Raw genomic sequence first — 15,092 nt, 5'->3', positions numbered from 1 at the left:
GAGTGCTAGGATTACAGGCGTGAGCCACCGCGCCCGGCCTCAATTTTTTTTTAAAGCTAAAACTGCTTTACAAGACTTTAAAGTCAGCTGGGCAGGGTAGCTCATGCTGGTAATCCTAATACTCTCGGAGGTTGAGGTGGGAGGATAGCTTTAGGTCAGGAGTTCCTTGGAGGAGACTAGCCTGAGCAAGAGTAAGACCCATCTCTACTAAAAATAGAAAAAATTAGTTGGGCGTGTTGGCGTGTGCCTGTAGTCCCAGCTACTCGAAAGGTTGAGGCAATAGGATCGCTTGAGACCCAGAGTCGGAGCTGGAGGCTAGGCTGCTGCCAGGGTACTCCATCCTCTAGCTTGGGCAACAGAGCTTAACTCTGTCTAAGAAAGAAAGAAAGGAAGGAAGGAGGGAGGGAGGGAGGGAGGAAGGAAAGAAGGAAGGAAGGAAGGAAGGAAGGAAGGAAGGAAGGAAGGAAGGAAGGAAGGAAGGAAGGAAGGAAGGAAGGAAGGAAGGAAGGAAGGAAGGAAGGAAGGAAGGAAGGAAGGAAGGAAGGAAGGAAGGAAGGAAAAAGAAAGAAAGAAGACGACTTTAAAGTCTGTTGAGCACAAATACTAAAATTGGCACCATATAGAGAATGTTAGGAAGCCCCTGTGTGAGGATGACACCAAAATTCATGAAGCGGTCCAAAAAAATAACAAAAACAAAGAAAGAATAAAATAAAGTCTGTTAATTAAAAGAGGAGTAAATGGGCCAGGCGCAGTGGCTCACGCCTGTAATCCTAGCACTCTGGGAGGCTGAGGCGGGCGGATTGCTCGAGGTCAGGAGTTCGAAACCAGCCTGCCAAGAGCGAGACCCCCGTCTCTACTATAAATAGAAAGTAATTGGCCAACTAATATATATAGAAAAAATTAGCCGGGCACAGTGGCGCACGCCTGTAGTCCCAGCTACTCAGGAGGCTGAGGCAGGCGGATTGCTCGAGGTCAGGAGTTTGAAACCAGCCTGAGCAAGAGCGAGACCCCGTCTCTACTATAAATAGAAACAAATTAATTGGCCAACTATTATATATAGAAAAGATTAGCTGGGCATGGTGGCGCATGCCTGTAGTCCCAGCTACTCGGGAGGCTGAGGCAGGAGGATTGCTTGAGCCCAGGAGTTTGGGGTTGCTGTGAGCTAGGCTGATGTCACGGCACTCACTCTAGCCTGGGCAACAAAGTGAGACTCTGTCTCAAAAAAAAAAAAAAAAAAAAAAAAAAAGAGGAGTACATGAATGACTTAATAAAAGAAATTGATTAAATTGTCTCCATGGTCATTTCCAGCACTGAATCACACTCCAGCTCTGGGCCCTGAGGGTCCCCAGGTATAAAACCGCGCAGAGGTCTGAGTGTCGCAGTTGCCCCAGCCCAGACGGAGGCCCTCGAGCCATCCAAGGGTCCAGGACAGTGCGCGAGATGCTACTCATGTGGGCGCCCAGCTGTCCCCGCGACTAGCTCAGCGCAGCCCGGCGCCGGAGATCCCCACGCGCGGAGCCCTCCCGCGCCCACGCGCGGAGCCCTCCCGCGCCCACGCGCGGAGCCCTCCCGCGCCCACGCGCTCCTGCAGCCGCGGCGCGTCTAGGCCACGCCCCCGGGCGCCATTGGCTCTCCGATTGGACAGCTCGTGGAGGTGTGGCCGGAAGAGACGAGTCGGATTGGCAGGGGCGTGGCCGAAGGTGTGCGGCGCAACATGGCGGAGCCCGCGCGGAAGCGGCCCTGCGGCCCGGTAGGTGGCGGGAGCCGGGATCCCGGGCTGGCAGTGAGTTGGAGGCGTGAGAACGAGAGGTGTAGGGGCCTCCGGTGGGGCCAGGGCGGGCCTCCTGCCCCCTACTTCGTGCCGATCCGAGGCCGGAAGCCACGGAGGTGCCGCAAGCTAGTTGTCGCGTGCGGCTCAGCTCGATGAGAACCGGAGGTGGGAGCGTGGTCTGGGGCTGGGGCAGTGTAGGGTAGCCTGTGGCCGGAGCCGCCTGTGGTTTTCTGGTACCAGCTGGATTACAGAGCAGGTGGGAGCCTGCTCACAATTCTGAGCCCTTTCGTGGTTTGTGTCTTCTGACTCCCAGGGCGACAGTGGGCAGGTCCTGCCTCCTGAGCCTCAGTTTCCTCTTCTGTTCCGTGGGAACTCATTCAACAATTTATTTAGTGCTTACTATGTGCCAGGCCTGGTTCCAGGCATTTAGTGTACAGCGAGCCCCTGCCGCTTCCTGGGGCAGCAGTGTGTGAAGGGTCCCTACATTCATCATCGCCTCCGTTTAGAGGGGTAGGATGGCTGTGGTGAGCAGCAAGTGGACTTCCCAGGTGTGACCTTCAGCCTCACAGTCCTAATCCTTCCCCTACTCCAGGGTGAACATGGCCAAAGGGTTGAGTGGCGAAAATGGAAGCAACAGAGTAAGTAAAGGCTAGGGGGCTGGGAGGAGTGTGCCCACCCTTCCCCTAGACCACCCGAGCAATACGCAGCCTAGCTTTGGGGAAAGACACCAGCTTTGTCCTCTCCGGATCCCACAGCACCCAAGGTGGGGAGGCGGGGGCCAGGAGCCCTGGGGAGGCTGCCTTGCTGCCCTCTGGCTGCTCACCCAGCAGCACTTGAGAGCCCCAGCTGACTCAGTGAGAGGGAACCACTCCTTTGATCAATCGGCATGTTTTCTTATCCAGAGAAAGAGGAGAAAAAGAAATGGAAGGATCTCAAGTTGACGAAAAAACTGGAGCGGCAGCGGGCACAAGAGGAGCAGGCAAAGCGCCAGGAGGAGGAGGAGGCAGCTGCACAAAGGGAGGACAGAGGTGAGCAGCCTAAGTCCTGGAACCAGTCCTGGGTTGTGGCCTGCAGCAGCTGTCCTGCAGGCAGAGCAGAAAATGTCATGTCTGGAAGGGCCCTGAGAGACTAGTGGGACCAAGCATCTTGTCCTGATGGAGAGACCAGGCCCAGATTAGGAGAGGGACTCAGCAAACTGAGTTCTCACCCCCTCTGTAGATTGATTTCTAGCCTATGGAGGGTAAGCAAACGTTATACCTCTAGAACCTCGTAATCTTAATGATAGTTATTTTTTACTTTAAAAACAATTTTTTTTAATTGAGACAATATCTTACCATGTTGCTCAGGCTGGTCTTAAGGGGTCCTGCTGCCTCAGCTTCCTGGGTAGCTGGGATTACAAGCATGTGTCACTGCGCCTGGCTCTTTTTTTACTGAGCATTTTTTATTGAGTATTTTCTCTGTGCTTTAATTTCATTTTTCATTTAATAATAATAATGTCTCCTTTTTTCTCATTGTAAATAATACATGCTCAAAACAATACAAAAAGCTACAAAGAAGAAAGGAACAATCCCAGCAAACATTATGTTGAAAGTTTGTCCTGACGTTATACCTACTTATCCAAATGTAGAGAGGGGTATAGATACGATTTTACATCAGTGAGACTATTTTATCTACATGCTTCTGGACCTGGTTTTTCTCATCCCACATTACACCCTGGGTGTTCTTCCACATCAATATGTCAGGATCCACCCTGCTAAAATTCTGCCAGACTAGAATCTGTGGCGAGTCAGGGAGCCACATTTTAGCCTGGTAGAGCCTAATAATTACCAGTGAGGATGGTGACAGTGGAGACAGCAACCCAGCAAATCATCTGTGCCAGAGACCAGGAAGCCATTTATGGGTGGTATCTCATGCAGCTCCCTCCAGAAAACCCTAGAAAGGAGAGAATATGGGGGTTCCTCTAGAGCCAGAAGGCCTGAACCCGTATCTTAGCTGCCCCACTTATTGTATGACCTTGGGTCATGTATTTGACTTCTCTGGACCCAAGCCTCCACACCTGAAAATGGGGATAATGGTAGTATCTGCTTCCGAGGGCTGTTGGGTTAATATGTACATATAAAGTTAGAGGCTGGGCACGGTGGCTCACGCCTGTAATCCTAGCACTCTGAGAGGCCGAGGCCGGCGGATTGCTCGAGGTAAGGAGTTCGAGACCAGCCTGAGCAAGAGCGAGACCCCATCTCTACTAAAAATGGAAAGAAATTAATTGGTCAACTAATATATATAGAAAAAATTAGCCGGGCATGGTGCCGCATGCCTGTAGTCCCAGCTACTCAGGAGGCTGAGGCAGCAGGATTTCTTGAGCCCAGGAGTTTGAGGTTGCTGTGAGCTAGGCTGACACCACGGCACTCACTCTAGCCTGGGCAACAAAGCGAGACTCTGTCCCAAAAAAAAAAAAAAAAAGTTAGATATTAGCTCACATTATTATTTTTTTTTTTTGAGACAGAGTCTTACTGTTGGCCAGGCTAGAGTGCAGTGACATCATCATAGCTCACTGCAGGCTCAAGCTCCTGGGCCCAAGTGATCCTCCTGCCTCAGCCTCTCTAGTAGCTGGGACTACAGGCATTCACCACCACACCCAGCTAATTTTTCTATTTTTTTGTAGAGATGAGGTCTTGCTATGTTGCCCAGGCAGGACTTGAACTCTTGGCCTCAAGTGATCCTCCCTCCTTAGCCTCCCAAAGTAATAGGATCACAGGAGTGAGCCACAGTTCCCAGCCTTAGCTCACGTTATTATCCCCATTGGACAGCTGGAGAACTGAGGCAGTGAGGGGCAAAGCCAGGATATGAACTTAGGCCAGTGCTTCTAACCACTCCCTGGCCTTGCCCAGTGCTCTGCCCTGCTCAAAGGAGTCTTGGAGATTGCTCCATCCATTTTCCTCCTGGGAGATTGAGACCTGGAGAGGAGAGTTGAAGCTATTTTGTTGATGTCAGAATTCTTGCCAGTTGGAAAGTTCTCTAATCTTGGGACCTGAGGACAGAGGAAAGGAGGCGAGGGTGGGACTCTGACCTCTCAGGCTGACCAGGACATATCTCCCCTGCCCAGGGCGGCCGTACACCCTGACCGTGGCCCTGCCAGGCTCCATCCTGGACAACGCCCAGTCGCCTGAGCTTCGCACCTACCTGGCTGGCCAGATCGCCAGAGCCTGTGCCATCTTCTGCGTGGATGAGATTGTGGTGTTCGATGAGGAGGGCCAGGATGCCAAGTGAGGGGCCATCCCATAGGGTGCCAGGGCTCAGGGAGAAGGAAGGGACTGCCAAGATCGGTGTGGCTTCACCCTGCCCTCTCTGTCTACCTGCTAGTTAGTTCTTCCTCAGTGGCCTGCCTGGAATGCCCCCACTGTAATCCTTCGTGGGTAGAGCTGCCAGGCAGGGCTGGTGACTGCAAATGGAAGATTGGGTGGGAAGAATTCTTGAAGGGGCCGCAGTTGGATTTTTTTTTTTTTTTTTTTTTTTGCAACAGAGTCTCACTTTGTTGCCCAGGCTAGAGTGAGTGCTGTGGTGTCAGCCTCGCTCACAGCAACCTCAAACTCCTGGGCTCAAGCAATCCTGCTGCCTCAGCCTCCCGAGTAGCTGGGACTACAAGCATGCGCCACCATGCCCGGCTAATTTTTTATATATATATTAATTGGCCAATTAATTTCTTTCTATTTTTTTATAGTAGAGACAGGGTCTCGCTCAGGCTGGTTTCGAACTCCTGAGCTGGAGCAATCCTCCCACCTCGGCCTCTGAGAGTGCTAGGATTACAGGCGTGAGCCACCGCTCCCAGCCTGCAATTGGATCTTTTTTTTTTTTTTTTTTTTTTGAGACAGAGTCTCACTTTGTTGTCCAGGCTAGAGTGAGTGCCGTGGCGTCAGCCTAGCTCACAGCAACCTCAAACTCCTGGGCTCAAGCGATCCTCCTGCCTCAGCCTCCTGAGTAGCTGGGACTACAGGCATGCGCCACCATGCCCGGCTAATTTTTTATATATATATCAGTTGGCCAATTAATTTCTTTCTATTTATAGTAGAGACGGGGTCTCGCTCTTGCTCAGGCTGGTATTGAACTCCTGACCTTGAGCAATCCGCCCGCCTCGGCCTCCCAAGAGCTAGGATTACAGGCATGAGCCACAGCGCCCGGCCTTGCAATTGGATCTTGAACCCTATCTTCCTCTCCCCAGGACTGTGGAGGGGGAGTTCACGGGAGTCGGCAAGAAGGGGAAGGCATGTGTACAGCTGGCCCGGATCCTGCAGTACCTGGAGTGTCCACAGTAAGGGGGTGACTCCCCTGAGCGTGAGGGAGGGTATGTCAAAGTGGAGGTCAGGTAGGAGGTGGCCTCCCCTGGCCTGGGTACCTCCATCTGTGTTCTTTGCTAGGTACCTGAGAAAGGCGTTCTTCCCCAAGCACCAGGATCTACAGTTTGCAGGTATGGCCGGGGGTGGGGCCCGACCCCCATTTCCCATGGATCGCCCCACTGAGAGACTGCTGTCCACCTGGGAAAACAGACCTGGGAGGCCAAGGCCTGTAACAGCAGTTCTGTGGGGGACCCTGAACCATGGTCCCTACTGCACCCCCATGCACTCTGGCACCTTCCAGACTCCTCCCGGCCCTCCCTCCCACAGGGCTCCTGAATCCCCTGGACAGCCCTCACCACATGCGTCAGGATGAGGAATCCGAGTTCCGAGAGGGCATCGTGGTGGACCGACCCACCCGGCTGGGCCACGGCTCCTTTGTCAACTGTGGCATGAAGAAGGTAGGAATGAAAAAGTGGTCCCACACATACCTCAGGGATGCACCCTGGCTTTGGCAGGCAGACAGGGGAATGTGGGTTGGGACCCCTGGCCCCTGCCTGCAGATCCCCCACTGGTGCAAATTCAGGCCAGAGGAGCGCCCTAAACAGGGCTCAATGCATAAAGCCAGGGATGAATTTACTATTGTTTAAAAGCAAATCATAGGGCTGGCACAGTGGCTCCAGCACTTTGGGAGGATTGCTGGAGACCAGGAGTTCGAGACCAGTCTAGGCAACATAGAGAGACCACATCTCCACAAAAAATAATTAGCCAGCTGTGGTGGTGCAAGCTTGAAGCCTCAGCTACTCAGGAGGATCGTTTGAGCCCAGGAGTTCAAGGCTGCAGTGAGCTATGATCACGCCACTGCACTGTAGCCTGGGCAACAGAGTGAGACCTTGTCTCTATAAAAAAAATGTTTTTAAGTTAGCTGGGGCGTGGCAGCCCACTCCTGTACTCCTGGCTGCTTGGGAGCAGGATCCCTTGAGGCCAGGAGTTTAAGGCTGCAGTGAACTATGACAACACCACTGCATACTAGACTGGGCAACAGAGCAAGACCCTGTCTCTAAAATAAATAAATAGATAAAAATACAAGGCAAATCTTAATCTAAGAAAACTGATTAAAGAAAGGGGAAAAAAGCAAATAAAAAAATACAGGAAAAAAAAAGCACAGACCAGAATGACACACAGACAAAAGGGGAAAAGCATGAAAAACCCTCAGAAAAGAAAGAAAATGCCCCATTAAGGGTGATAAATTCAAAATGGGCATAAAACATAAACAAAATTGTCATTCATCACAGTTCCCATGGTAAGCATTTATCTCATGCCAGGCCTTATGTGATGTAACAATAGCCATTGTTTTTGGTGAGTTTGGTTTTGAAATGGGTCTTGCTTTGTTGCCCAGGCTGGTCTTGAACTCCTAAGCTCAAAGGATCCTCCTGCCTCAGCCTCCCGAGTATCTGGGCCTACAGGCACATGCCACCATGCCCAGCTTGTTTGTGGACATTTTTTTGGTTTTTTTTGAGATAGTTTCCCTCTGTCACCCTCGGTATAGTGCAGTGGCGTCATTATAGCTCACTGCACTCTCTAACTCCTTGGCTCCAGTGGTCCTCCTGCCTCAGCCTCCCAGAGTGCAGGGATTACAGGCATGAGCTACTGTGCCTGGTCATGAAGAATTTTTTATTTCACAGATGAGGAAACTGAGGCTCAAAGAGGTTAAGTGATTTGGTCAAACTCCTACAGTCAGTTATGTAGCAGAGCTACCAAAATGTAGAGCACTGGGGTTTTATCTACTTCTAGTCTGCACCAGGCCCCAAGCCTTCATTGTTGACCACTGCATTGCACGGAGTGGTCTCCCAGCAGGTCCAACATGTGCCAGAGTGGGGGCAGGGGATAAGGTGACCTAGACCCCTTGGGCTGCTTTTCCCCTGGTGGCCTCTGGGAGAGTGGTGACCCCTGCTGGTCTTGAGGGGAACACCACCCATTTCTTCTGGTTTCTCCCCAGGAGGTGAAGATTGACAAGAACCTGGAGCCTGGACTTAGGGTGACTGTGCGACTAAACCAGAAACAGCTCCCAGGTATCTGGAAACTTCCCTGGCTCCTGGGGTGGCCTGGCCATCTTGAGGCTCTGAGCCTCCTCCATCCACTTCCCCGTCCCCTCACCCCACTTTATCGACTCTGTTTCCCCTCCAGGATGCAAGACCTACCGAGGCAAAGTTGTGTCATCACAGGACCCCCGCACGAAAGCGGGTCTCTACTGGGGCTACACCGTCCGACTGGCCTCCTGCCTCAGTAAGGACACAGCTTCTGCCTCTGAATAGCCACCCAGTCCTCTGTCTGGGGGGTGGCAGACAGCCTTGCTTGACCCAAACATCAGACCAGAGTTCTCGTCCTACCAAGTTGCTGTGTGGCCTTGGGCAGGTGCCTCCCCTCTGGGTCTCCCTGACCTCAGGCCTTGACTGCAGTTCTGACTTCTGAGGCAAAGTGTCGCGATTGCTTACTGACGTCCGCTGTAGGGTGGGGATGGGGCACAAGGCCAGAGAAGCCACAGGTCCACTCCATGTCCCTGGCCCACCTCTGCCCAGTTCTCCCCACCAAGCACAGGCTTGCTCTCTACCCTGCTCATCCTTCACTTCCCAGGAATAGTGGAGGCCGGGCGCAGCGCCCTCACTGAGCGTTCTTCTCTACCCCGCGACACACATGCTCGCGCACACAGCTTAGTGGGGAGCAGGACCCCCCTGAGCTGGCCGCCCCCGCAACAGGTGCTGTGTTTGCTGAGGCCCCCTTCCAGGACGGCTACGACCTGACCATCGGGACGTCAGAGCGAGGCTCGGACGTGGCCTCTGCCCAGCTGCCCAGCTTCAGGTGCGTGCTGCCTGGGGGGGGTGCACAGGAGTGGAGCGGGGAACCCGCCTGGTGGGTGAAGCTGCACAGACTGGGCCCAGCTCTGCGTGTGGCAGCTGCCAGTGCTGGGGGCTGTGTCCTCTGGGCCTTGGTTAACAGTCGGTCACCCCTCCTGTGGGTTCCAGGCATGTGCTCGTGGTGTTTGGGGGCCTCCAGGGGCTGGAAGCTGCAGTGGATGCGGACCCCAACCTGGAGGTAGCTGAACCCAGCGTCCTCTTCGACCTCTACGTCAACACCTGCCCCAGCCAGGGCAGCCGCACCATCCGCACGGAGGTGAGCCCGCCACCTCCCCCGCCTCCGGCCACCAGCACCTGGCCTCTGCCCAGGGCCTTCAGGATCTCTGTGGGGGTGGGGGTCAGTGCAGCTCTCTCCCTGGAACTCACCCCCACTCAAGGATGCCTTCTCTGGGGGTGGTCTCCCCACCCCCGGGGCCTCTCGCCACAGCAGTCTTGTGGTGTGGACAGACTCAAGTGCAGCTGGGAGTCAAGAATCCTGAGTGCTCAGTGGGTCCTGTGCTCCCAGGCTGGGTGGCCCGCTCAACCCTGCCCCCTCCTGCTCTAGGCCTGTTTCCTTAGCCATGTGCAGCTAGAGCTGAGAGCCTTAGTCCTGGGCGCCATGGAACTTGTGCGCCCACTTTCAGGGTCAGCATAGAACACTATGCTGTGCGTACTCTCCTCCCTTCAGTCTCAAAGGGGTGGTCCCGACACGTGGGCCGCCCCAGTCTACCTGTCCCTGAGGCCCTGCCCAGGCCAGGTGCTATGAGCCTGCCAGCCACAGCCCCAGCAGGAACCTAGGCTCCCACCCCTCCAGCACCTGTCCCCAGGACTGAGAACTTCCTACCCCTCACCCCCCCACCCCGCCCCAGGGAGGTGGGCGTTACTACCATCCTCCCCGTTTTACAGAAGAGGAGACTGAGACACATGCTGTGCCACTCGCCAAGTGGCAGATCTTTAGTGTGGACCAGGCCTGTCCTTAACCTCCCCTGCCCTGCTCAGGGCAGCTGACCCCATGGGGCCGGGTCCTGGGTGGCCAGGCACCTGCCAGCCTCCCAGGCCCCAGCCCGCTGCATGCTCCTCTCACAGGAAGCCATCCTCATCTCCCTGGCCGCCCTGCAGCCTGGCCTCACCCTGGCGGGCACCCGGCCCACCTGACAGTTCCATCGGGTCCAGAGCAGCCATGAAACCAGGGGCTCCTGCTGGTCAACAAGAACAGACACAGCCAAGACTTGTCTCCAAAAATAACCACTTTTAATGAGACCCAGCCCCCCCACGCCCATAGTCCACAGTCTCACTTGCTGCCGGCAGTGATGGCCTTGAGGCTGCCTGCCCTCGCCAGGATATTTGGCACGAAGAGCAGCCCGGAGGCCCGCTCGATGCTCTCGATGGGCACCAAGAAGCGCTCCAGTGGGATGGCCTCGTCCACAGGCGCATTGGGCATCACGTAGGAGCGGAGCTCGATCTGCCCACCTGCCGCCTCCAGGATCAACACCTTGAAGAAGTGTGTGGGCACTGCCACGTGGTTCTTGCCAATTACCTGGTACTTCACATAGGATTTCCCATCAGCCTCCGTCCTGTGGGCAGACCCAGGCACACATGAGAAGGGAGCCTGGTTGAACCCAAGACCACCTCCTCCAGGAAACCTTTCATGATCTGACACAGGCTTTTGTCAACCCTTCACGGTGAGGTTCTGGGCCCTGCCTGGCTCCTCCTTGCAGTTGGGAAGTCTTTCCAGGGTGAAGACTCTTTGCCCCAGTTCTTCCCAAGCCCAACACTGGGCTGGGTAGAATGGGTAACAATAAATGTTGCTGAAAGAATTAAGCCTTCTAATGTTCACATCCATCTATGCAGACTCGTGTTTACTGCTGTCTCTCCCCATGGAGGTGAGCACCAAGTGGGCGAGGGCCGTGACAGCTGAAACCCCAGCCCCCTGCATAGGGCCTGGCACACAGCACATGGTAGGTGCAGGACACTGGAGGGGCTGTTGCCCGGCTTCCCCTCAGCAGTCTCCTATTTCACTTGCTAATCAGTTTATCAGTGTCCCCAGCCGCCCTTGGGGGGGCCCTTGCCATGGGCCAGGCCCTGAGCTAAGCATGTGATGTCTGCCACCCCGCTCAGTCCCACAATACTATGAGGTCACAAGGTTTATCCTCATTTTGCAGGGGAGAATATTAAGTTATTTGCCCCTGGCACCACGGGACTAGGTGACAGGGCCTAGATTCCATCCCAGTCTGCTGACTCCAGAGCCAGCTGCGCAACTGCGACCTATTGCCTCACCCGGTCCCAGTCTTCAGCAGGCCAGAAAAATCCCTGAGTACACCCTGAGGACCTCAGCGCCTTCCACCTGAGAGGCAGGGCTGCAGGGGACACGAGTGAGCGCCCTGGCCAGGCAGATCCCAGTTCAAACTCTGGCTCCGGGGAAGAGTGCTGCAACAGAGCTGGTGCATCAGCGACTGCAAGGGTTTCCGTTTGGGCAAAACCCAGGGTTGGGGGTGTGTAGCAAGGGGTGACAGATTGTCCAGGTGAGTACCCCAAAGGTCTCTCTGGCTATGGAAGTGGAATGGGGCTGCTGAGGCCGGGAAACAGACTTGCCAAGAAACCAGATGAGTAGTAACCTGGTACTAACCCAGAGTCCAAGCAAGCCTGGCGCGTGAGTGACAGGAGGGGCCTTGTCATAAATGGGAGGCCCTGCCCACCTCTGGGCCTGGCTGCAGCCTCACCTGGGCAGGAACAGCGGCCCTGTGCACACATAGACGTTTTGGTAGCTGCGGGTCAGGCTGCGGCTGTACTTCTCCAGGTTGTTCCAGGCATTCTGGTTGAGATGGGGCACCTGGTTGGGCAGACTGGGCTCAGTGGGACTGGGACTGGGACCCTCCCCCTCCATCAGAGGGCTCTCCGTCCCTGGCAGCCCAGCCCAGGCTCCACTCTCATCGCCTGGAGCCTCAGTTTCTCGGTGCCACCCTCTGCAGCCGTCCTCCAGGTCTCAAAGTTTCAACTCCAAAGAGCTGCATGAGGAAGGGGCACACTTCCGCCTTTCAGAGAAGGACTGAGGCCTGTCCCTGCCCCCTACCCAGGGGCTCACAGGAAGGCTAGCCCTGTCCTATTTCAGGCTGAGCCATGGGCAGTGCCCAGCTGGGAATGTCATGGATCTGCCTGCATGGCTTGAGCTCCCGGGGCCTCAGGACAATGGAAAATGGGTAGGGGACTGAGCCGCTCCGCTGGCAGAGAAGTTACAAGTTGGGGTGGGATGCTTGTACCCCATGGAATTCACCCAAGCCCCAGCTGGGTCTCCATCCACTGTGTGCTCGGCCCTGCTGGGAACAGGCCTAGATGTAGGGCAGCTGGTCCAGGGTGCACAGTGCCCGGCACAAGCATCCCGACTGTGCCAGGTGGCACCTGCTCTCAGGCGGGCAGGGTAGGACAATGGCTTAAGGCTCAGACTCCTCTAGACAGACTGCCTGGGTTCTCTTCCTGCTGTGTGGCACCGGGCCAGTCACTTTGCCTCTCTGAGCCTCAATCCCTCCTTATAACTAATAACTAGTGAGCTAGGAAGTGTGCTCGGTACTTTTACCTGCACTGTCTTCAGTGCTTCGCTTCGCCACTACCCCCATTTTACAGACCAGGAAGCTGAAGCTCAAGGAGGTGCCAAGGCTCACAGTTCGAGTTCAAGCCCTGGTCTGCCTGCATGCAGAGCCCGTGTCCTCCCTCCCACCTAGGGCGCTCGGCCCGATTAGAAGGGCCTAACCTAGAGCGCGCACGAGAGCTCCTCCGTTCTGCGGATGCGCGACCGAAGCTCAGAGAAGCCAGGCGCTGGCCCCGCGATCCGAGACCCGGCCGGCTGGGGCGCGGGCGCTACCTGGGGCGCGACGTTGCTCAGGTAGAAGGTGTCGTCCATGGCCTTCTGGCTCCAGCGGTGGTTGGCGGCGGCGGCGAGGTGGCCGCGGTCGAAGCCGCTGCCGCGGTAGTCGGCGTTGGTGGCGCGGTGGTACGCATGCACCGAGTCGTCCTCGCGGAAGTCGCACGAGCGGCGGTCGCCGTCGCCGCGGAGCCGCTCGGGCCGCAGCTGCTCGACCACCCAGAGCGCGCCGCGGGTGCGCGGGTCGTAGCACAGCACGTACGACTCTCGGCTCTTGAGCTGCGCCAGCCCGGGCAGCCCGTACTTGGCCAGCTCGCCCGGGCCGCGGCCTGCCGGTCCCCCGGGCACAGCCGGCAGCTCGGCCGCCGCCGCCGCCACGGGCAGCACGGGCAGCCGGCCCAGCAGCCCCGGCGCCGCCTGCGCGTCCGCCCGCCGCCGCCGCCAGCGCTCGGCTGCCGCGCCCAGCCCCGCGCCCAGCGCCAGGCTCAGGCCGAGCCGCAGCGCCCGCATGGCCGGAGCGCCGCCGCGGCCGGGACCCGGGCAGGCGGAGGGCGCGCGGCCACCGCCGGCGTGCGACCCGAGGCTCTTAACGGGGCCGCGCCGCGGGCCCGCGGGGAAGAGGCCGGGGCGGCCGGGGCGCTGAGACGACCTTCCTCACCGGTCACAAGCGCCCCGAAGGGCTTGGGACTCACCACCAGAGGACGCAGGGCCCGCTCCAGGGGTGGCGTCCTCGCGCCCTTCCCCTGCCCTTTCGGATGCGCGCCGGGGCAGTGGCGCCGCCTCAGTCCCGGTGGCCGCCGGGAGGTCGGCTCCGCGGGAGGGGCCGCTCCTCCTCTGCGCCTGCGCACGGGGCGCCAGGAGCGCCGGCGCTGCGGCTGAACGAGCGCCCGGGAAGGGTCGCAAACTACTCTAAAGCGCTCTTATCGCTACTTCATTTAATCCCCGACAGCCCCCAAGGGGAGCGCCTACTTGGCCGAACAAGGACAGGACCCCAGATCTGTCTGGCCCCAGGGTGCTCTCCTAACCATTATACCGTAAAGCCCCACATTCTACTAGATTGGCAAAGAGTTTCACGTTAACACCGGCGGGAAGACAAGGATGCAGGCAGCTGACGCCAACTCCGGTATGGAGCAGAAACTGGGCATAGCGATTCCAGAAAGCAGCTTGACAGGATGGATGAAGCCTTTAAAATGTTCATACCTTTCAAACCACATAGAGGACGAGCCGGGGAAATTGGAAATGGAAGGATTTCAAACACGAATATTCCCCACAGTATCACTTACACTAGAGGATGAAATAAGCAAAATAATCAGAAATGGACTGGTTAAGGACACTTTTAGCATATTAAATTCAATAATATTCAGCCCATAAAAATATTTTTTAACCATACAGCACCTTGCTGCAATAAACATAGGAATGTAGATAATTCAACATACTTATTTCAAATCTTTTGGATATATATACCCAGAAGTATGAATGCTGAATCATATGGAAGTTCTATTTTTAGGTTTTTGGGGAACCTCCATACAGTTTTCCATAATGGCTGTACCAATTTACATTCCCATCATCAGCGTATTTTATATACAAAGTTTCCCTTTTCAACATATCTTTTTATTTACTTATTTTTTGAGACAGGATGGTCTGACTCTGTCACCCAGTCTAGAGTGGCATGATCACAGCTCACTGCAACCTCAAACTCCTGGGCTCAAAGTGATCCTCCTGCCTCAGCTTCCCAAGTGGCTGGGACTACACAGGCACATCCCACCACATCTAGCCTCCATGTCCTTGACACGGTTGTCTTTTGTCTTTTTTTTTTTTTTTTTTTTTTGAGACAGAGTCTCACTTTGTTGCCCAGGCTAGAGTGAGTGCCGTGGCGTCAGCCTAGCTCACAGCAACCTCAAACTCCTGGGCTCGAGTGATCCTTCTGCCTCAGCCTCCCGGGTAGCTGGGACTACAGGCATGCGCCACCATGCCCGGCTAATTTTTTTATATATATATATCAGTTGGCCAATTAATTTCTTTCTATTTATAGTAGAGACGGGGTCTCGCTCAGGCTGGTTTTGAACTCCTGACCTCGAGCAATCCGCCCGCCTCGGCCTCCCAAGAGCTAGGATTACAGGCGTGAGCCACAGCGCCCGGCCTGTCTTTTTTTTTTTTTTTTTTTTTTTTGAGACAGTTTTACTTTGTTGCCCAGGCTAGAGTGAGTGCCATGGCGTCAGCCTAGCTCACAGCAACCTCAAACT

At 55.7% G+C, this 15,092-nt stretch overlaps 2 protein-coding genes and 1 pseudogene across 2 annotated transcripts; 2 read left to right on the top strand and 1 right to left on the bottom strand.

Moving 5' to 3' along the window:
• The first annotated feature begins 585 nt into the window (after nucleotides 1-585).
• On the top strand, nucleotides 586-685 carry LOC142874684 (uncharacterized; annotated as a pseudogene).
• Nucleotides 686-1,643: 958 nt separating this feature from the next.
• SPOUT1 (SPOUT domain containing methyltransferase 1) lies at nucleotides 1,644-10,810 on the top strand. The gene is made up of 12 exons (XM_012772161.3): nucleotides 1,644-1,750; nucleotides 2,364-2,409; nucleotides 2,674-2,799; nucleotides 4,875-5,034; nucleotides 5,988-6,077; nucleotides 6,184-6,233; nucleotides 6,430-6,560; nucleotides 8,099-8,171; nucleotides 8,287-8,385; nucleotides 8,856-8,958; nucleotides 9,123-9,270; nucleotides 10,080-10,810. The coding sequence occupies exons 1-12, from the start codon at nucleotides 1,715-1,717 to the stop codon at nucleotides 10,146-10,148; spliced, it is 1,131 nt and encodes a 376-aa protein (XP_012627615.1). The 5' UTR covers nucleotides 1,644-1,714; the 3' UTR covers nucleotides 10,149-10,810.
• Nucleotides 10,223-13,622, bottom strand: ENDOG (endonuclease G). Its single transcript, XM_012772163.3, has 3 exons — nucleotides 12,850-13,622; nucleotides 11,714-11,823; nucleotides 10,223-10,567 (listed from the first exon to the last, which is right to left on the bottom strand). The coding sequence occupies exons 1-3, from the start codon at nucleotides 13,357-13,359 to the stop codon at nucleotides 10,285-10,287; spliced, it is 903 nt and encodes a 300-aa protein (XP_012627617.2). The 5' UTR covers nucleotides 13,360-13,622; the 3' UTR covers nucleotides 10,223-10,284.
• Nucleotides 13,623-15,092: the final 1,470 nt, after the last annotated feature.

This window comes from Microcebus murinus, chromosome 12, assembly GCF_040939455.1.
Source record: "Microcebus murinus isolate Inina chromosome 12, M.murinus_Inina_mat1.0, whole genome shotgun sequence".
Taxonomy (NCBI): domain Eukaryota; kingdom Metazoa; phylum Chordata; class Mammalia; order Primates; family Cheirogaleidae; genus Microcebus; species Microcebus murinus.
The sequence above is the reverse complement of the archived record's forward strand: the minus strand, read 5'-3'. Positions and strand labels throughout refer to the sequence as shown.